Consider the following 21514-nt stretch of genomic DNA (forward strand, 5'->3'; position numbering starts at 1 on the left):
CATGGCTTCTTATCCAGACGGCCAGTGTGTGTTACAGTCTGTGTGCATGGCTTCTTATCCAGACGGCCAGTGTGTGTTACAGTCTGTGTGCATGGCTTCTTATCCAGACGGCCAGTGTGTGTTACAGTCTGTGTGCATAGCTTCTTATCCAGAGGGCTGGTGTTGGTGCAGGGTTTTGTTCTAACCAAGCAGTAACACACCTGATTAAGGTCTTGATTAAAGTCTATGATTAGTTGAATCAGGCGTGTACTGGTTGTCAAAGAACAAAAGCCTAAGTCCACATAGATCTTGTTATGTTATGAGTGCTACTTTCATGATGAATAGTAATGATCAGTTTAACTTCAGGGGTGATTCATATAATACAATTTTACATAAGAAATGTCAGTTTGTAGGTTTTGGACATTTGGAAATGAATAAAAATGTATTATTTAAGAGGGGGACTTATTTGGAACACCTATGGGCTTAAAAGGGTACATTAAGTACATTCAGTACTTTTCACGTTTTATCAAATATTTATTTGTTATAAAAATATATATATTTTTTTAAATGTGGTCAAAACTTCGAGTGAATAATCTATGATTTTATATGTTAGAAATGTCTAAACTTAGATTTGGGGGGGCTTAATAAGTACACTTCCCCTAATCCATTTTTAGATAAAAATTCTAAGGCAGCAAAATGTAAAGAAATGTGCAAGGGGTATATAGACTGTCACCACCCCATTTATGAAAATGGTTAGCTCCTACAGACCGTGAGTCACGTGGCCGTGGCTCGCTCTATAATACAGGCAGACATCGAGTCATTCAGTTACTGTTCGATTGAATGTTAGAATGGGTAAAACAAATGACCTAAGCGACAGTGTGGTATGCTCGTCGGTGCCAGGCACGCCGGTTCCAATATCTCAGAAAGGCCGGCCTCCTGGGCTTTTCACGCACGACAGTTTCTAGGGTTTACAGAGAATGGTGCGACAAACAAAAAACATCCAGTCAGTGGCAGTCCTGTGGGTCGAAAACAGCTCGTTGATGAGAGGTCAAAGGAGAATAGCAAGAATCGCGCAAGCTAACAGGCGGGCCACAACCAGGCAAATAACGGCGCAGTACGACAGTGGTGTTCAGAACGGCATCTCGGGAACACACAACTCGCCAGTCCTTGTCACGGATAGGCTATTGCAGCAGACCACACTGGGTTGCAAACCAATCAGCAGAAAAGCAAGAAGAAGCAGAGCTCTAGTGGGCACGTGATCACCAACACTGGACAACTGAGGAGTGAAAAAAACATTGCCTGGTCCGACGAATCCCGGTTCCTGTTGCGTCAGGATCTGGTGTAAGCAGCATGAGTCCATGGCACCATCGTGCCTGGTGTCAACGGTACAGGCTGGTGGCGGTGGTGTACCGAATAAACTGGCCACTGAGTCTATATCCTAAATCAAATCAAATGTATTGGTCACATACACGTGTTTCGCATATGTTATTGTGGGTGTTGTTGTGGGTGAGCGAAACGCTTGAGCTTCTAGCTTCGACAGTGCAGTAATACCTAACAAGTAATATCTAACAGTTTCACAACATATACCCAAAATACAAGTATATCTAAGTAAGGAATCGATTAAGAATACATATGTCAGAGCGGCATTGGACTAAGATACAGTGGCATAGTATAGAATACAGTATATACACATATGAGATGGGTGACGCAATATTTACACACAATTAAAGTGACTAAGATACCGTAGAATAGTATAGAGTACAGTTTATTAAAGTGGCTAGTGTTTAATTTCCTTAGAGTGGCCAGTGATTCCTAATCTATGGCTATAGGCAGCAGCCTCTGATGTGCTAGTGATGGCTGTTTAACAGTCAGTGGTGAAGCATAGACTTACAATACAGTATATACATCCAAAACGGGCGATGCAATATGAGCACAATTTAAAAGTGACTAAGATACCGTAGAATGGTGTGGAGCGCAGTTTATACATATTGAGATGAGTAATGCTAGAAACGGAAACATTATTAAAGTGTCTAGTGATCCATTTCTAAAAGTGGCCAGTGATTCCTATTCTATGGCTATAGGCAGCTGCCTCTGATGTGCTCATGATGGCTGTTTAACAGTCTGATGGCCTTGAGATCGAGAGACTGAAAAACAGCTTCTGTCTCAGCTTTGATGCACCTGTACTGACCTCGCCTTCTGGATGATAACGGTGTGAACAGGCAGTGGCTCGGGTGGTTGATGTCCTTGATGATCGTTTTGGCCTTCCTGTGACATCGGGTGCTGTAGGTGTCCAGGAGGGCGGGAAGTTTGCCCTTGGTAATGCGTTGGGGAGACTGCACCACCCTCTGGAGAGCGTTGCGGTTGTGGGGGGTGCCGTAGCAGGCGATGATACAGCCCGACAGGATGCTCTCAAACCCTCAACTTTTACAGATGCACAATTTAGGTGTTAAGCCAAATTCCTTCAGCCTCCTGAGGTTGAAGAGGCGCTGTTGCGCCTTCTTCACCACACCGTCTGTGTGGGTGCACCATTTCAGTTTGCCAGCGATGTGTACGCCGAAGAACTTGAAGCTTTCAACATTCTCCACTGCGGTCCCATCAATGTGGATGGGGGGTGCACCATCTGCTGTTTCCTGAAGTCCACGATCAGATCCTTGGTTTTGTTGACGTTGAGTGAGAGGTTATTTTCCTGGCACCACACTCCCAGAGCCCTCACCTCCTCCCTGTAGGCTGTCTCATCGTTGTTGGTAATCAAGCCTATTACAGTTGTGTCGACTGCAAACTTGATGATTGAGTTGGAGGCGTGCATGGCCACGCAGTCATGAGTGAACAGGGAGTACAGGAGGGGGCTGAGCACGCACCCTTATGGGGCCCCAGTGTTGAGGATCAGCGAAGAGGTGTTGTTTCCTACCTTCACCACCTGGGGGCAACCCGTCAAGAAGTCCAGGACCCAGTCGCACAGGGCAGGGTTCAGACCCAGGGCCTCGAGCTCGATGATGAGCTTGGAGGGTAATATGGTGTTGAATGCAGAGCTATAGTCAATGAACAGCATTCTTACATAGATATGCCTCTTGTCCAGAAGGGACAGGGCAGTGTGGTGGCGATTGCATCGTCTGTGGACCTATTGGGGCGGCAAGCAAATTGGAGTGGATCTAGGGTAACAACTAGGGTGGAGGTGATTTCCTTTTATAATCCGTGATTGTCTGTAGACCCTGCCACATACGTCTCGTGTCTGAGCCGTTGAACTGGGACTCAACTTTGTCCCTATACTGACGTTTAACCTGCTTAATTGCGGTGGGAATAACTACACTGTTTGTATTCTTACATATTCCCAGTCTTCTTGCCCTGGTTAAATGCGGTGGTTCGCGTTTTCAGTTTTGTGCCAATGCTCCCATCTATCCACGGTTTCTGGTTGGGGTAGGTTTTAATAGTCACCGTGGGTACAACATCTCCTATGCACTTCCTGATAAACTCATTCACCATATCGGTATATGTGTTATTTTCTGAGGCTACTCTGAACATATCCCAGTCCGCGTGATCAAAATAATCTCAAAGCGTGGATTTCCGATTGGTCAGACCAATGATAGAAAGAGGGAGGGGAAGAGATATGGAGGAGAAGATGGGTGAAGAAGAGAGAGAAACCAGACCAACCACTAAGAGCTGGAACTCTGCCACTGAAAGTAAATAAAATGCACTGCTGAGAGAGCGAGAGAGAGAGCACGAGAGAGAGAGAGAGAGAGAGAGAGAGCACGAGAGAGAGAGAGAGAGAGAGAGAGAGAGAGAGAGAGAGAGAGAGAGAGAGAGAGAGAGAGAGAGAGAGAGAGAGAGAGAGGAGAGAGAGAGAAAGAGAGAGAAAGAGAGAGAAAGAGAGAGAAAGAGAGAGAGAGAGAGAGAGAGAGAGAGAGAGAGAGAGAGAGAGAGAGAGAGAGAGAGAGAGAGAGAGAGAGAAAGAGAGAGAGAGAGAGAGAGAGAGAAAGAGAGAGAAAGAGAGAGAAAGACAAATATCTGCTTTCCTAAAACAAATAGGCATGGGAGCGTGACGAGAGCACAGGCAGCTGAGACCAGAGGAGGTGAAACGAAGCTTCACTAATCATCTCAATTTGGGAAGAATCACTCGATGCGTCCTCGATCATCCCCCACACATCTTCTCTGTACCATGAGTAAAGAGAGTTAAACCCACCGTAGGGACGAGGGCACTGCCAATGGGGCTCCGGTGGCATCATTAGAGTGGCCTGTGTCTGTCAGACCCCTGTCCTCCTAAGCCAGCCTATACGCACCTCGCCCCCCCCCCGTAACATGGATAAGCTCCCAGCATCCAGGCTCTGACACAGACACATTATCCTAAAAGCAGCCACTTTAAACCCCAAAGGAGCCCCCTCCCCTTCCTGGCTCATCTCTAACTCCGTGCGGAGCAGACAGAAATAACTTCAGTAGAGTTTGGAGCTCGTCGCCAATGGTGACGCCTGGGACTGCAGGGCTCAATGAGCAAGTGTGAGCAGCACCGCCGCCATGGCAACCGCATCGGTCAGTGACATCATCCGGCCGACAGACAGACAGACAGGCAGGCTGAGAGAATGGGACTAAGCCCGACATGGGACACGTACTAGAAAGTATAGGAACAGTGCAGTGGCCCGTGAATGGACCTCAGGCCTGTCCATCAGGGATAACTACCTATCTGGCCCCGGGCTTGCAACTGATCCCAGTTCAGCTTGTAGATAGACACTGCCGTGGCCTGGGAGCCACAACATGAGTTATCCTCATCTCCTAAACCAAAAAGAAGAGTTTCATAGTTGTACAGAGACACATAACTGCTCTTTTTAATGTGGCACAAGACGGAACAAAGTGACTAGCATCTTCCATTAGGTCAGCTTGGAACCACTTTTAATACGGGGAGAGATTGATGACCACTTGATGGGAATAGCACATCTGCGAAGCACCCGTTACAGCGCATGAAAGGATAGGATACACACACGCGCACACGCACAGAAGCACACGTGCAGATACTCACACATCTCCTGCTAAGAACTTTGCCACTAACTCTTTCAACCACTACAACGTGCAGAGTTCAAACCGCATAATTAGGAAGACAGTGTAAACAAGGGATTTCAGCCATTCTCACATGGCATCCATGTTTTCAAAACGTACGTGGCCCAATGCTACATTACAACATCAATACACATGGGCGAGTACAACACGAGGTGGGGGTTTCCTTGTGGCTAACCAAGTCTTCCCTCCCTCCCTTACAAGGAATCCGACGGCCCTCAAGCGTAACTCATTCCCCTAAAAGGATGCTGCATTTTTCACCCTCCTGAGCTTTGGAATAGAGAGCCGAGGACTATTGAAAATAAAAGTCGATCATCCCCCAAAAAATGGGAAATTGAAAATGCGAGAGGGAAGAAACGGGCAGTTTTCACAGCTGCAGCATATTACCATCGGCCTGAGGAATGTCAGCTATTTCTGCTTTAATAGTTTCCCTAATATGACACAGAGAAGTGTCTGTGATGGGCCAGCGGAGTGATGTGATACAGGCACAGGGCCTGAAAGGAAGGGCCTTCTCCGCTATGGTCACCTGTCCAAATGAAACCGAAGAGGGTGGGGGGCCAGGAGAAAGCCTTTGCACTCTCCAGGTATTAAACAGAAAAACACTGTGCTCTTGGCCCTTCAGGAGCCTGTGGTTCGAGACCAGAGTGGGGCTGTGTGTGTGTGTGTGTGTGTGTGTGTGTGTGTGTGTGTGTGTGTGTGTGTGTGTGTGTGTGTGTGTGTGTGTGTGTGTGTGTGTGTGTGTGTGTGTGTGTGTTTCTATCCCTGAGATAGCAGTAGGGCGCCATATTAATAAACAGATGCCTCGAGACACCCTGGAATTCTGGGTAACGTAACCCTTCGCAAGCAACCTTTGCCTTAGCAGCGCAGCATGATCTCCCTGAGACAGTGACTGAACAATAACACCTGTGACTGTGGACTGAGGTCTGTTATTCTACAGACTGGTGTGACGAAGCTGGTCTTACCTTTAGGTGGAAAGTAGGACTTGCTCTCGGCTTTGTGGGGCCAATCCACCACCAGGTGTCCATAGCGACGGAAGCTGTTGGTGATCTCGTCTACAGAACAAAAAGATGAATGAAAACAACATGTCAACGCAGTCATAAAGCACTTCGCCATGGAAACCGCTTGTCTACGAGCAGGCCGCCGACAACAACAACAAAAAGGTGTCTACTCTCACTGTATGCCATCAAACTCAGGAAAATAACATATTTTTGCTTGTTGTCCAAAATGCTGTCCACTAGTCTACTGCATTAAACACGTGTTCACACTCCGGGCCAGACAGTGTCTGTTCTCACTAGGGTCATTGTACTGTGGAAACGCATAAATATTCCAAGAGGTCATGGGCACGCACTGTTCACCAACTCTGTGTGTGTGTTGTGTTCTATGTGTGTACTAGTATGTGTCTGTATGTATACTAGTGTGTGTTTTGTGCAAGTTTTGTGTCCTGTGTGTGTTTGCGTGTGTTCTGTGTGTGTTTGCGTGTGTGTTTGCGCGCGCGTGTGTGTGCGTGCGTGTCTCATGAAAGCCACAGTGAGCAGTGTCACCATTCCAGATTCCCATAGTCCTAACTACGCAGTCAGGCCCTATTCACACTTTGTGGGATAACACACTCTCACATCTGCTGCCAGACTGACTGCCAGCTCACTGCCTCAAACCCACAGAACATAAGCAGTCAGTCCACAGTCCCAGAGAAACCAGCTTCATGACAGATAGAGGCCTCCTACAGACACAGAACCAGCCCTTTAGCCCACTGAGCCAGAAGGGCTACCAGCATCTGCAGACCCACATCTGGCTGTAAACCCACATCTGGCTGTAGACCCACATCTACATGTGGTCATACATACCCCCTCCCAAAATGGCTGCTGTGCCATTTTTTCCCCTTGCATTACTTGACATAGATCCAGAAAAACTAGCCAGTGCAAAACCCCTACTTGCACTAATCTGAGTAACGTGCCATGCAGCTGATGGACGTTCTATGAGGATATATAGTGATTGCACAGTAAAGTGAAGATCTGCTTGTGCGGTCTAGCCAACTTCCATGGTCATTGACATGACAAACACTGACCACAGGGACAACCCAAAACAGATCTGGGACACAGGCTAGTGCCACTGCCACCCGTCCGCACCTTCATCTATGTCAGGGGGGAGGCCTCCGACGAACACCTTCCTGGAGTAGCGCTCCATCCTCTCTCCGTTTTGACAGCGCGTGGGCGAGTTCAACCCCGGGGTCAGAGAGGGGTCACCGTGCCCGTCGTCCAGGAAACCGTCCTCGAACGGAAAGAGTGAAGAGCGACCTGGAAAGAGAGAGGTGGGAGGGGGGAGAAAGAGAGAGAGAGAGAGGACAAGCAAGAGTAACAGGCAGAAGAAAGAGGGAAAATAGAAGGGCACAGAACGGAAGAGGAGAAGACAGGGAGGACATGGAGAGAAAGGGAGAGAAACGTGTTATTAAAACCGGTAACAATAGCCTCCTTAGAGAGGAAGGTCAAAGCACCGTCATGCTTCTTCATGAGTTCTAAATCTTCAAACCATTGTGGGCCCGCCCCCCTCCTCCACCCTCGAGCCCATCCAGTTCAGTCCAATTACAAACCAACACAGGGCCTTCATAGCCTTCTTACACCAGATGGACCCTTGTTCCTGCGGGCCATAGGAACAAGGGGTGGAGGGTGCAGGAGGGATGCAGGGCATTTGCCACAGCAGTTGATTACCTATTACAAATGTGAGCACATAGAGGACTGTGTACCGACCATAGAGATCATATTATTTTGCTATTTGTTTCTGTTTTAATTCCATGGTACTGACTGAGTGGTGCTGCAGGCAATGTCTAAAGCCTCGGATATGCGTTGGCTACTTTAAATAGAGTTGTCTTTACCATGCTAACAGGTACAACAAGCCTATAGTCTCTTTCTATGTAAGTGCACAACAATGGTATGTGGCGATAGAGGACTCCCCCTTTATTAGCTGTACTGACTTGAAGATGATAACCGCCGATTTGCGGATCGCCGAGTCATAAGCTCCGTCTACATGTGGACGAATGTACTGCCAACAGCCAGACTTAGAAAGTACTACAATTCTTATACACACACACAAAAAATACAAGCATTGCAACACCGTTGCATATGTTACCGGGGTTCCTCGCTGAGTAAAATGTATGAATTAGTTGAACACTCCAAAAATCAGAGAAGAGTATGTCCGCAGTATCTATTTCAGCCATTCAGGACATAAACAGTTTGAGTCACTGTACTTTCTCAATGTTTTTATGGTCTAGACTAAAACATTTTGGCCCAAATCCAAATGGACTTGCTCCGGAACTGTCCATAATATATGGAGGGTCTATACTTGAGAATTCATGAATAATCCACAAGCAGCAGCCAATACAGTTGCCTATAGCGATATACAGGAGTAGCACAATGACTCAGAATATTAAAGAGAAAACAAAGTTGCAGTAAAGCAAAATGGAGAAGAAAAAAAAGTTCACGGTACTAAATGATCCGCCTCTCCTCGACTTAATTAAATGTAATGACGTTAAAAAAAGAAAATAATAAAAAAAAAAGTGTACAAATGAATAGGATTTCATCCAATCACGGCACAGATGGAGGCAGATTATGTGACATTCCACTAGAACCCGGTAGCCTTGGCGAGAGAGACGCCCGTACGGAGAGAGAGAGCCAAGCAATTGCGCTCGTGCCTCCCGTTCATTTCGGCAAGCAGAAACAGAGTAGAACTCCACACGTTACCTCTTCTGCGGCCATAGCTCCTGGCTGCTTGTGAACAGCGGAAGAGGAAGGGGGGGGGGGAGAAAGAGACAGAGGGGTATGGAAAGGAGAGGGAGAGAGACAGAGACATGGGTTTCGTGGGAAGACAACCAGGCAGAACATCACCAAGGCAACAGTGACACCACAGACGCAGACAGCCACACCTAAATCATCAGCGATGGAGGTAGACAAGGAGTCATTATGGGTTGGCTGGCAGTATCCCACAGGAAACCTGCTGCACCTACTGTACCTGAGCCGGGCTAGACTAGACTAGAGGATGATGGGCGAGGTTATAATAGGCCTAACTACTCTGAAATAGTCACCTGCAATAACAAGACCCTATAACCCAGGTTAAAATCTCAGGCAATAAACACGGACTACTACCTAGCTCACGTTTTGCTCTAATTTCTCCCCAGCGTGAATATTCATGAATGTGACCGATATAGCGGCACGCAGAGACATTAGACAGGTGTCGTTAGTCATTACCATGAACTGGTGAAAGATTAGTCTTTATCCAGTGGGGAAATTTCCACTCACAGCTGCCCTGGATGGAACCATGGGAGGTGACAGCCTGAGTCTCAGAGTCCAGACAGGAAAAGAGCGAGAGGAGGACTGCCCTACCATGTGATAGGGTTGGCTGGGAGATCACAATCTAGTGAACAGGCCCAAAGGTACAGCAGGCAGCGATAAGACGTTGTGCCCTTTCTCTCCATTTCATTAGTTAGCGTGTGCGTGAGCTCTCACAATAAACCTATGGAGGATTAGCTAGAGCTCAGGAAATACGGTAGCAAAGCACTAACGTGAAAAAACGAAACAAATGTGTTGTTGTTTGGTGTGTGTGTGTGTGTTTTCACATGTGACATTTCGTAACCTTCTTTAAAAATGCACCCAACACGCCTGAATAGGAGCCTTGTTGTGCCTGAGAAAAAAAGCCAACGGAAGGCAAACAAGGCAGACGGAGGTATTAAGAGTCTATAACATTAATGCCAGTAGACAGTGTGGGTGTGTGTGTGTGGGGGGGGGGGGGGGGGGGGGGGAGTAATGCATCCCTAAACAGACTTTCTCACAGTCAAATGTCACGGAGAACAAAGTCTTCTCCTAAAAAAAAATATGGGGGTGTCCATTGTGACGGTGCCATTGTGTGACCCCCCTCCCTTGCTCTTGACAGAAACACTGCATCCAAACCTCTTCTCTCACTGGGTTTTCATTAAAACTCGGTCTCTTCTCACCACAGAGCAGAGTTGTTCCGACCGATGTTCTCCGCATTATTCTTCCACTGTGTACGGGCCTTGGGAGAGACAAAGGCGCCTAGCAACAAGGGGAAGAAGGTGGAAGAGTGGAACCCACTGATCTAGTGTAGACTAGTAAGCGGTGTTGGGGAACTGTGTCTGTGTCCGTCACCCTGGTGAGGGAGAACAAGACGAGGAGGAGGACGAGAGGGAGGGAATGGCAGGGGTAGGCACAGACTCAAAAATAAGAGTCTCAGAGAGGAGACTTAGAAGGAAGGACGGGGAATATCTCCTGGGGAGGAGCGGTACCGGAAAACGCCTGCTAGCTCCCTGAACTATTCACAGACCTGCCCTCCTTTATCCATAAATCCATGTTGGGTGTCTTACTTCTCATCCTTCATCCTAAGCCAGGAAAGCAGTGGGTAGATGTAGAAATCGTTTGGAGACCCAGTCTCTGTAGTCCGGGCAAAACAATGGCGAGAAATGAAGAGAAGATGAGCGTTAACCCGCTTTCTTCACATCTAAAGCCTTGCTGTCTAAACACGGCAGACTACAGCAGCGGGCGCCAACTCTGACAGATGCCAGAGCTCCGTGCAGATCTGAGACTAAGTTAAACCCTCCAGAAGAGCAGTTTAACGTCGATTTGAAACGTGTTCCCCAAAGGACTGATGATGAAAAGAACAAGTTGTTTTCTCTTCAAGACGGCACAGTGTTATCAAGCTGTGACAGCAGTAAAACGAGTTACTATGAGCCTTGCTGGATATCTTCTCCCTTTCCATTCATCCTCTTCTCCGCTCTTTTCTTACCGCTTCCCCGCTGGCATCCCCAACCAGGCAAGTTAGGAGAGCCAGGGTTGTGTTCATAAGGCCACACAACACGAAAATGTTTTGTAATGGAAAAGCGTTTAGTTTTTGCCTTAGCCCTACACCTGATTCAAATCACACTGGGTTAGAGGTAGTCCACTCCCTGTTTCAGTCTGTTTTCTCTCGATTGGTGCCCAATGAACATGACCCAGGACTCGACTAACACTCCCAGATGTCTTGAGCTGAGCTCCACCAGTCACCATGGACACCCCAGTCCTCTCTCCTGTCAATTAAATTGGCAAGGCTGAAAGAAAGAGCCTTTTGACAACTCACTGTCTAAAAACTGGACAGAGGGAGAGAAATTGATTTCCTGACATTTCTGAAATATGAGGATTTTTTCTCTCTCTCGGAGACGGAAAATTGAAAAACTCTTGCTGACGGCCTCACCTCGAGCCTGTGTGGACCAAACCCCGTGACCTCTTCCACATGGTACGACCCGGACAGGTCGTGTGAGCTGTTCGCCATCTGCTAGGGGGAACGGGGGTGGGGGGTCTAGGCTTACAGACGGTATTTGACAGTGGTTCCTCCCTGCTGAGAGAGAGGTCCACGCTGGGTTTATGGTGTCAGGGGGTAACACTTGGCAAGGGGTGCGAGGTGGGATTAGCATGGGTGTGGGCATGGGCTCTGTGGTGATCCCCGACCCAACCCTAGCAGCTAGGGCATATCCCGAGTCATCCTGCGTAGGTGCATTAAGATGACACAACTTCTGAATAGGTCTCTGCCGTACGTTTCCATAAAATAGAGAAGCAACACAATGGCACCACTTAAAAGTGGCCACAATTAAAGCAAAAACACACACACACACACACACCCACAATAACATAGTAACATGTAGGGATACGGATTGTATATGTTTCGAAACGCTACTCACTGTTCAATGGCATGATGTGATCTGCTCCGGGGTGGTGAAAGTTCAGACCCATGCGTCCTGTAGAGAAACAAGAGAATACAGGTTATAACCTATAATCGGCCTACATAACGGTGTCTCGTACGCAACAAAACACTCACCGCGTTCAGTACCAGCACGAAACATGGAAACGCTGACACGAAACCTAGAACTTAGGTGAATGTTTCTGAGGGGGACAACATACGTAGCGTACAACGTTACAGGCTAAGTGCACGCCATGCTGTCGACACAACCTGGTAAAAAGACGCCCGCGGAAAATAACGGTAGTACCGTTGAGAGACCAAACCAGGGCAAGCGTGTGCGATAAACAGCATAAAGATTTAGGCTGGGCTACGGAAAACAGTCGTTCAATTATCTCGCATCTCTCACACACACATAAACAATGGACACTCCAACGCAAAGAACGTGACAGAGGATGCATTCTGCTCTGGTGACAAGAGTTTGGTGTGGACATGCCCAGACATCCTCCACACCAACCAGGGAAAGGACTTCCTGGTACAAACTATAGTACGTCTCCCTCCTTCTGGCTCTTACACACACACACACACACACACACACACACACACACACACACACACACACACACACACACACACACACGGCCAAGCTCATCTCGAGCAGCAAATAGGGAAGGACTGAAGGAAACACAAAAACGTGTCACTCCAGATATTCTGCACTGATTATTATTGGTGTTTGTGGTACACTGACAGTCAAATAAGAAGCCTACACTAGATCCTCAAATTGGTGCAGTGATCATGACGACGCTACTTCTGAATATGTTTCCATTTGTTCATTTCCACGAAACAAGAGAAGGAACAAAATGGCACCTGTCAAGGCCACAATAAAAGCACACACAGTGCAGGCTGTTTGATAGTGAACCGTTGAGTTATGAGTCACTGTAGCCAAAGACAAATGAGCATCCATTTTTAAAGTGACACGTTCGATTCCACAGTCCTTCCTTTCAACGACACTAAACTACTGGCTGGTTTGCAAAGGCATGAGGAGCAAAACGCTGCCGTGGACAAACGAGAAACAGGGTTCGGGAGTTCATATATTGAAAGAAATGGTCCAGCAAGTCAACCTTGCCTCTAAACTGCAGATATTTCTACATCCATTACCCAACAGAAAACGTGCAACTGACGTGTTGGCTCCAACAGGGCAACATGTCTCAACACAGCGCTAGACATCTGCACTTAGTCTCTACAGTATGCCTACAAAGCAAGGGTAATGGCAGGGGCAGACTTCTTGGTTTACCGAGTGGATGTCTATATATAGAGAGAAACCTGAGAGAGACTGGGCAGCCGTGTCGCAAGCTGGAACGGCGCAAACATGTCAAAAAGTTTCAAAACTAAGCCGCAAGCAGACAGATAAAAGCATTTCAACAGTTTAGACCAGGGTCGTACACATTAGGGCAGAAAACAGCAAAATGCTTAGAAACGGAAAGCGAAAATGTGCGTTTCTTATTGGACAAGTTGAGGTATAGTCCCTTTCGGTTTCAGTCCGTATTCTTCCGTTTGGTGCTTAATGAATATGGCCCTCCTAGGCTGGAAACCTCAGTGAAACTTGTAGTGATCTCTGGGTGAAAACAAGAGGGGGAGGAGCCAGTGCAGCCACCCCATCCAACAGATCAGAGCAGATGTGGATTTCCTCACAGTTCTCAACGAGTCATAATCCAGCATGAGAACAGAGGGGCTTATATGGCAATCCTTTGCATCGTCAATCCTGTAAAAGAGCGAGTACACCCACACCGAGTCAATTTTCACCCCTCTCTCTCCCCTAATACTATTCCTAACTGAATGAGGGCATGGTTCAGCTATCTTGAGTGAAGAAATCTTATTGGGTGTGCCAGCATCCCCCGTATTGTGACACGCCTGAGCGAGCATGTCGTGCTACTTGTCAAAAAGGATGTCAAAATAATATTCTAATCGATATAGTCAGACTCAGTAGGCCAGAGGACATAGCCACATTCTTTTCTCCGAAACGGTAAACCATGTCAGATGGAAGATAGCGACTTGGTATAATAACATCCCTGACTCGTACTCTAGAATAAAAATGTGCGCTTTGAACTGTGGCGAGACACTCAATAGGAACCCCAACGTGCTGTGTCTTCAGGTACAACATTATGGATTTGCAAACCTTTTTACAACTCACAAATGTTCACAGCGTTGCTGGAGTGTTCGGTCGATGCCAACACGGAATATATCCAGCCCCCTAGCTCTAGGTGCACCGGGAGGAGAGCGATGTGATGCCTCCATTTTGCCTCTTAAATAGCTGGGGTCCATGGTGGTCCTACCTAAACCAGGGTTGTATTCATGAGGGAACACTGTAGCAAAATGTTTCGTAACGGCAGGAGAAAATGACAGTTTCTTACACGTTCAGGTACTCCATCCCCGTTTGTTATCTTCCGTTTGTTATCTTCCGTTTGGTGCCTAATAATTACTTCCCAGGCATTCTAGTGGTGACAAAATGGACAGTTGCTCCCAAAAGCCCTAAAATAGCTCTGGGCCTGTGCCATCTGCTTCCCCAGTTCAGTGGCATGGCCTCAGGGTGCTGGGCTGGTGACATTTCCTCACCGAGGGCTTGGGCAGGGGGGGGGGTTCTGGAAATGCATGTCGTTCACTTCCTTCAGAACAAAGCCAGTAAGTCCCCAGTCCCGGTACTTCTGATGAACAATGACCTTATTGGGTCACGACTACATACCATTGGGCTGAGGAGTACTGGTTAGAGCAGCGGTTCTTAATCCTGGTCCTGGGGAACCAAAGGCGGTGCATGTTTAGTGTTTGCCATGGCACGACACAGCCAATTCAAATGATCAACTCATCATCAAGCTTGGACGATTTGAATCAGGGTTTAGCACGAAGGCAACGACTAAAGTGTGCAACCCTTTGGGTCCCCAGGATCAGGATTAAGGAACACAGTGTTGGAGCACCGGACTGGAGAAATATAGTACAGCTGCTGTACACTACTGGTGAACTGGACAGAGTAATAGACTAGCGTATTCATCTCTCCAAACCAGCTCTGATGTTTATGCAGAAACTTCCCCAGACTAGCTCTTAGGAAAGGCTAGGTGTGTTTGGTTGAGCCTAAATGGACTGGTTGTCATTGGGCTGCATTTAGAGAAGCATTGCACAGCATATTAGGCTCCTAAAGGGTTAACCCTCCTCTAGATTCCACGAGGTGCTCGTCAGCCATTGCTTCACACCTGGAATTCTCTCCGAACTCTGCCTCACGCCACGTTTTTCAACCTCTGTTCCACATTAAAAGAACATCTGAAAGCTCCCCAATAACTGCCGTTGGAAAAAGCCAGAGCAGCAGTTACGGGGAGGACTGGCAAGTCAACGGGGAGGTGTGGAAATGTGAACCCGGCCGGCAAAAACACCTCGAGACTAGAGGATGAGGTCTCACACTCGGGCTACTGACGATGAAAAGAGACTCCCCTACTGTCTGAACACCGCAAAGGACAAAAGTCCGTTTTATTTACCCGAGACGTTGCGGAAATGAAAGAGACATCTTTCTCTACAAAAAAAAATTAAATCAAGAATACACTCAAAAGAAAGGAGCGGCGTAAAGGTAAAGTAAAGGTAATGGCGGACTGAACGAAGTTATGTAGAGCACCTCAAGATAAAACATAATATTCGAAATATCTGCTAAATAGACTAAAATATTAGCACTACATAATCTGGTGAGTGATAAACCTTCAATCTGGATAATAACACAAAACAAATCCTAAGACTAGAGACATTTATCGACAAATATTACGAACACAGACAACAACCAAACATGACGGAGAATAAGACAGGGGAACCGTTTACAAAACGCAAGCGAGATTCTTCGACAGATACTGACGATTTAATATTCTCACCACCGGGAATGGTAAAGGTCGAAACTGATCTGTTAAAATCAATAAATGACAAACTGGGTTTACTTGAATTACTTAGTAAGGATATAAAAGAGTTAAAGGCAAGCCTAGAGATGAGTGATGAAAAAGCTGCGACATTGGAGAAGGAAACACACGCGCTAAAAGGGACAGTCAATAAGATTCAAACCGAAATGAATGGAATTAAAAAAGAGAACATCGTTCTGAAGGAAGCCTTACTGGAGATTCAAACTAGATCCATGAGAGAGAATTTGGTACTTACAGGTATCCAAGAAAAAGAAGGAGAAGTTCCTGAATCTATAGTTAGAGAGTTCCTCCGTACAGCGCTTCAGATTCCATGCGAAGTTGTCGACAAAATCCAACTTGAACGTGTTCACCGCTTCGGACAGAGAGGGCAGAGGTACGAACGCCCAATCGTTGCAAAATTTGCTTCATTTAAAGATAAAATAATGGTTAAAAGCCTAGGTAAAAGACTTGCTGGGACCAAAATTGGCATGAATGATCAGTTTCCGAAAGAAATTGCAGAACGGCGCAAAGTTCTGTATCCAATTTTCAAAGAAAACAGATTAAAAGCGAAACGAGTAGCTCTCGTCGTTGATAAACTATATATTGATAACCAGTTGTTCAGAGACACAAAGACTACTCCATGGTTATTTTAAAATTTACAAAATTCTCATAGACGAGGAAAATAAACACAATTCAAGCCCGGTTACTGATTGTAACAATACAACAAAAAATATAGCTTTTTTATAAATCTTCACATATAACTAATTGAACACACAAGCACTATTTTTACACAGTGAAGATAAAAACTAAGTAAACAGAAGGCACAGTATGTGTGGATGGTATGGTTTGTGTTTATTTTATTTTTTATCTTATTTGTTATGTTTGGAAAGTTGAGTGAGTGAGTAATGAAATGGTTGCATATCCCAGAGCCAATGTATTGCTGTGAGCCGGGTATGAGAGGGCTTTCAATGTTGTTCAGATGATGGATATACTTTTATAATGAATTATACGTCTTATTTATTTATTGTCCTATCATGGAAAACTACATTTTTTTTATCTTAATAAATTATATCTAATTATTATCCTATTTTAATGGTACTGTCTATGGCCCTATACCCTAGACACCCACCTGAATGACCCAGATATTAAGGAGAAGTCCCTAACTGTTTTATGTGCTCGCTGTAAGCGGTCTATATGCAGCTAAAATGAGGTCAGAGACCAAGAGCAGCACTGCCCCCTCAAGATTCTGAGCCTGCTTGGCAGGGTTGGTCCTGCAAAGCCAAAGCCCCCTAAAGGGAGAGGAAAATATACAAGGAATTTCTCAAAGCTGCTAATGAGAACCTTGACGACCTTGTACCTAGCCGGTGGGGATTCCGGTGGGGTACCCCCACCCAGGCAGTGGCAGTGCTGGCAACACTAGCTGCAGTAACCCATGGGGAGGGGGTCACACTCGGACATTCAGAGAGGGGGTATATTATTGTGGCCCTGGTGGCACAGAATCAAGGTCGGACTGCATGGAGATGCGTGGGGACATGGTCATGACTGGTGGCCGTATTGTGGGTGTTTTTTTCAGGAATAGGGTGTACATTTGACGGCCATTATCTAGGATATGACAATGGTAAATAAATTTCAATTTTTGCTTATTTTTTTGCGCGGTCTTGCAGGCCTTCTCATGCAGCTGCAACTGCAATGGCATTTGGAAATCATGACCCATCTTGAGTTGGGCTCTGGGATGGTGCAACTGTTGAGAAAGTGAGCTTATGGTTGTGTGGGGGTAAGGGCTGAGTGTGTATGTGTGTATCCCACAACTGTTGCGAAAGAAGAAGTAAAAGATGTAAGGTACAATAGAGGATGATCCACAGCTATATATAATACAAATCGAGGTGACGGCAATGGAAATGCATATGGCAATTGATTTACTTCAATTCGGTAAATGGAACTGTATGCTCTTTTCAAAGAATGGATCCCAGTCGGTTCAGGGCTATGGGATACAGGGGGTCGAGGGTGGTCTGCCGGGCATTGGGATGACAAGCCATCTCGAGATGAGGCCTTTTAGCGGGTGGAATAGTAGGGACCAATTGGAGGTTTACTTAGTAGAAATGCAAATATCATGGTACAACTATATAGACACTCAATCATTATGTTACTTTTTAATAGTACGTTTACAAAAATATATTCTGATTAAAAGAATGAAAGGTGTGTCTCATGGTAAGTGGTGAAATAAGTATAGCCAGTTACAATTGTAATGGCTTAGCAGATAATAAGAAAAGACGATCAGTATTTACCTGGCTAAAAGAGAAGGATTATAATATTTATTGTTTACAGGAAACCCATTCAACAGTTTTAGATGAAGTTTTGTGGAAAAAGAACTGGGTGGGCAAAATATATTTCTCCCATGGGCAAAGAAATTCAAAAGGGGTGATGATCTTAATTAACAATAATTTTGATCCAAATGTGCAAATTGTCCAAACAGATCCTCAAGGTAGATGGATTATTTTAAATATGTTATTGGACAATAAACAAATATGGCTTGTTAACCTATACGGTCCGAATAATGATGATCCAAGCTTCTTTGAAAATATATATAAGAACTTATCAACTCTACAAGCAACACTAGACTCTATTATTATAATGGGAGATTTTAATACGGTCTTAAATAGCTCTATAGACCGGAAAGGAAATCACACTACAAATTATCACCCTCAGGCACTTAAGGAAATCATGAATGTCATGGATATATTGGAATTAGTGGATATATGGAGACTTAAATACCCTGATTTAGTGAGATATACATGGCGGAGGCTGAATCAAGCTAGTCGTCTTGACTACTTTCTTATTCCATTCTCTCTGGCACCAAAAGTTAAAAAAGTGTTGATAGGGGATAGAATGCGGTCGGATCATCACATAATTGGCATATATATTTCTCTTACAGAATTTCCACGTGGGCGAGGATATTGGAAATTTAATCAAAGTCTACTAGATGATAAATTGTTTAGAACTAGGACAGAAGATTTTATAACTGACTTTTTCAGACATAACATAGGTACAGCAGATCCCCTTATTGTATGGGACACTTTTAAGTGTGCCTTTAGAGGCCATGCAATTCAGTACTCATCTATAAAACAAAAGCAATTTAGATCAAAAGAGTCCATATTAACAAAGGAAATTGAAGGACTAACAGTACAGTTAGATAGCAATAAAAACGGTACCATAGAGGCACAGAATAATTTAGAGGAAAAACAAAAAGAAATGGAGGAACTTATTCAAGAAAGATCCAGTGTAATATATTATAAAAATAAAGCGAACTGGATGGAATATGGGGAAAAATGCACCAAATTCTTTTTCAATCTTCAATATAGAAATGCTACCAAAAAAAATGTATTAAAACTTGTGACAAATGATGGAGTCACGCATGATTCACCAAATGATATTTTGAAAGAGGAAGTAAAGTACTTTAAGAATATGTTTTCGTTTCAGGCTCCTCCATCTCCACTAACTGAAACTAATTGTATGGATTTTTTTCCTATTAATAATGTAAAATTAACATCTGAACAGAAAGACTCATGTGAAGGCCAAATTACAGAGGAGGAACTGCTTGTTGCAATTGGGGCCTTTAAAGATGGGAAAACTCCAGGGCTGGATGGCATACCAGTGGAAGTATACAAAACGTTTTTTGATATACTCAAAGGACCATTATTAACTTGTTTTAACCACTCCTATATAAATGGTAGATTATCAGACACACAACAAGAAGGTCTGATATCGTTATTACTGAAACAGGACCCAAGTGGTATATATAAAGATCCAGTCCAATTAAAAAATTGGAGACCTCTTACACTTCAGTGTTGTGATGCAAAAATCCTAGCAAAATGCTTGGCGCATAGAATAAAAAAAGTTTTGTCAGATATTATTCATCCTAATCAGACAGGTTTTTTACATGGACGATACATTGGAGATAATATAAGGCAAGTACTGGAAACAATAGAACACTATGAGATATCGGGGACACCAGGCCTGGTTTTCATAGCTGATTTTGAAAAGGCTTTTGATAAAGTACGACTGGAGTTTATATATAAATGCCTAGAATATTTCAATTTTGGGGAATCTCTTATAAAATGGGTTAAAATTATGTATAGTAACCCTAGGTGTAAAATAGTAAATAATGGCTACATCTCAGAAAGTTTTAAACTATCTAGAGGAGTAAAACAAGGTTGTCCACTATCGGCATATCTATTTATTATTGCCATCGAAATGTTAGCTGTTAAAATTAGATCAAACATTAATATTAAAGGATTAGAAATCCATGGCTTAAAAACTAAGGTGTCATTGTACGCTGATGATTCATGTTTTCTTTTAAAACCACAACTAGAGTCTCTCCAGGGCCTCATAGAGGATCTAGATACCTTTGCTATCCTCTCTGGATTAAAACCAAATTATGATAAATGTACCATATTACGTATTGGATCACTAAAAAATACACATTTTATATTGCCATGTAGTTTACCAATTAAATGGTCTGACGGAGATGTGGACATACTCGGTATAAAAATCCCAAAAGAAAGAAATGATCTCACTCCAATAAATTTTTATAGAAAGTTAGCAAAAATAGATAAGATCTTGCTACCATGGAAAGGAAAATACCTGTCTATTTGTGGAAAAATCACCCTAATTAACTCTTTAGTCATATCACAGTTTACCTATTTGCTTATGGTTTTGCCTACACCTAGTGACCTGTTTTTTAAATTATATGAACAAAAAATATTCAATTTTATTTGGAACGGCAAGCCAGATAAAATTAAAAGGGCCTATTTATATAACGAATATGAATTCGGAGGGCAGAAATTATTAAATATTAAAGCATTAGACCTCTCACTAAAGGCATCGGTCATACAAAAGTTATACTTAAATCCAAACTGGTTCTCTAGTAAACTGGTACGAATGTCTCATCCTATGTTCAAGAAGGGCCTTTTTCCCTTTATTCAGATTACACCTGCTCATTTTCGGTTGTTTGAAAAGGAAATGATCTCCAAAATATCCTTATTCTTTAAACAAGCCTTAGAAAGTTGGTTGCAATTTCAGTTTAATCCACCTGAAAGGACGGAACAAATAGTACAACAAATATTGTGGTTAAATTCAAATATAATAATTGATAAAAAAACTGTATTTATCGAAGAAATGTTTAAAAAAGGTATAATTTTTGTGAATGATATCATAAATAGGACTGGTGGAGTTATGTCACACATGCAGCTAACACAGACATATGGAAAAGTCTGCTCTACCCAAAATTACAACCAATTAATTGCAGCATTACCACAAAAATGGAAGAGGCAAGTAGAAGGGGAAAAAAGTAAGGAACTTGTATGTCGGCCCTGTATTAAAGAACAAAAATGGTTAAAGAAAAGTGTGATAAATAAAAACATATACCAATTTCATTTAAGGACCAAAAAACTAACAGCTGTGCCATACAAATTGCAAAATAGTTGGGAAGAGATTTTCGATGTACCCATTCCATGGCACATGGTTTATGAATTGATACGCAAAACAACGCCGGATTCAAAACTTCGAATTTTTCAATATAAATTACTGTACAAAATTCTTGCAACTAATAGAATGTTATATATATGGGGTATACAATCTTCCCAGCTCTGCAGATTCTGTTGTGAGGAGGCAGAGTCATTAGATCATTTATTTTGGTATTGTCCATATGTAGCTCGTTTTTGGTCACAGGTCCAGGAATGGCTGAAGAATTGCAACATTTGCCTAAAACTAACGCTACAGATAGCAATACTGGGGGATTTGAAAAGCCATAGTCAATCAATCAATAATATAATAATTATTTTGGCAAAGATGTTTATTTTTAATTT

The 21514-nt window shown here is 44.1% G+C and overlaps 1 protein-coding gene across 6 annotated transcripts in view; it reads right to left on the bottom strand.

Moving 5' to 3' along the window:
- The window catches only part of LOC129853227 (cytoplasmic polyadenylation element-binding protein 3-like), a 78838-nt gene that overhangs the window by 15394 nt on the left and 41930 nt on the right, over positions 1-21514 (bottom strand). For 4 of the 6 annotated variants that reach the window (XM_055919072.1, XM_055919033.1, XM_055919051.1 and 1 more), the window contains exons 4-7: positions 11732-11788; positions 8751-8774; positions 7143-7310; positions 5982-6071 (exon numbers count right to left, since the gene is read on the bottom strand). In XM_055919072.1, the coding sequence (XP_055775047.1) occupies positions 5982-6071; positions 7143-7310; positions 8751-8774; positions 11732-11788 (339 nt within the window). The remainder of the gene's footprint in view (positions 1-5981; positions 6072-7142; positions 7311-8750; positions 8775-11731; positions 11789-21514) is intronic. The other 2 variants (XM_055919061.1, XM_055919081.1) reach the window with 1 other exon arrangement.

The sequence above is a fragment of the Salvelinus fontinalis genome, chromosome 1, assembly GCF_029448725.1.
Source record: "Salvelinus fontinalis isolate EN_2023a chromosome 1, ASM2944872v1, whole genome shotgun sequence".
In the NCBI taxonomy this organism is placed as follows: Eukaryota; Metazoa; Chordata; class Actinopteri; order Salmoniformes; family Salmonidae; genus Salvelinus; species Salvelinus fontinalis.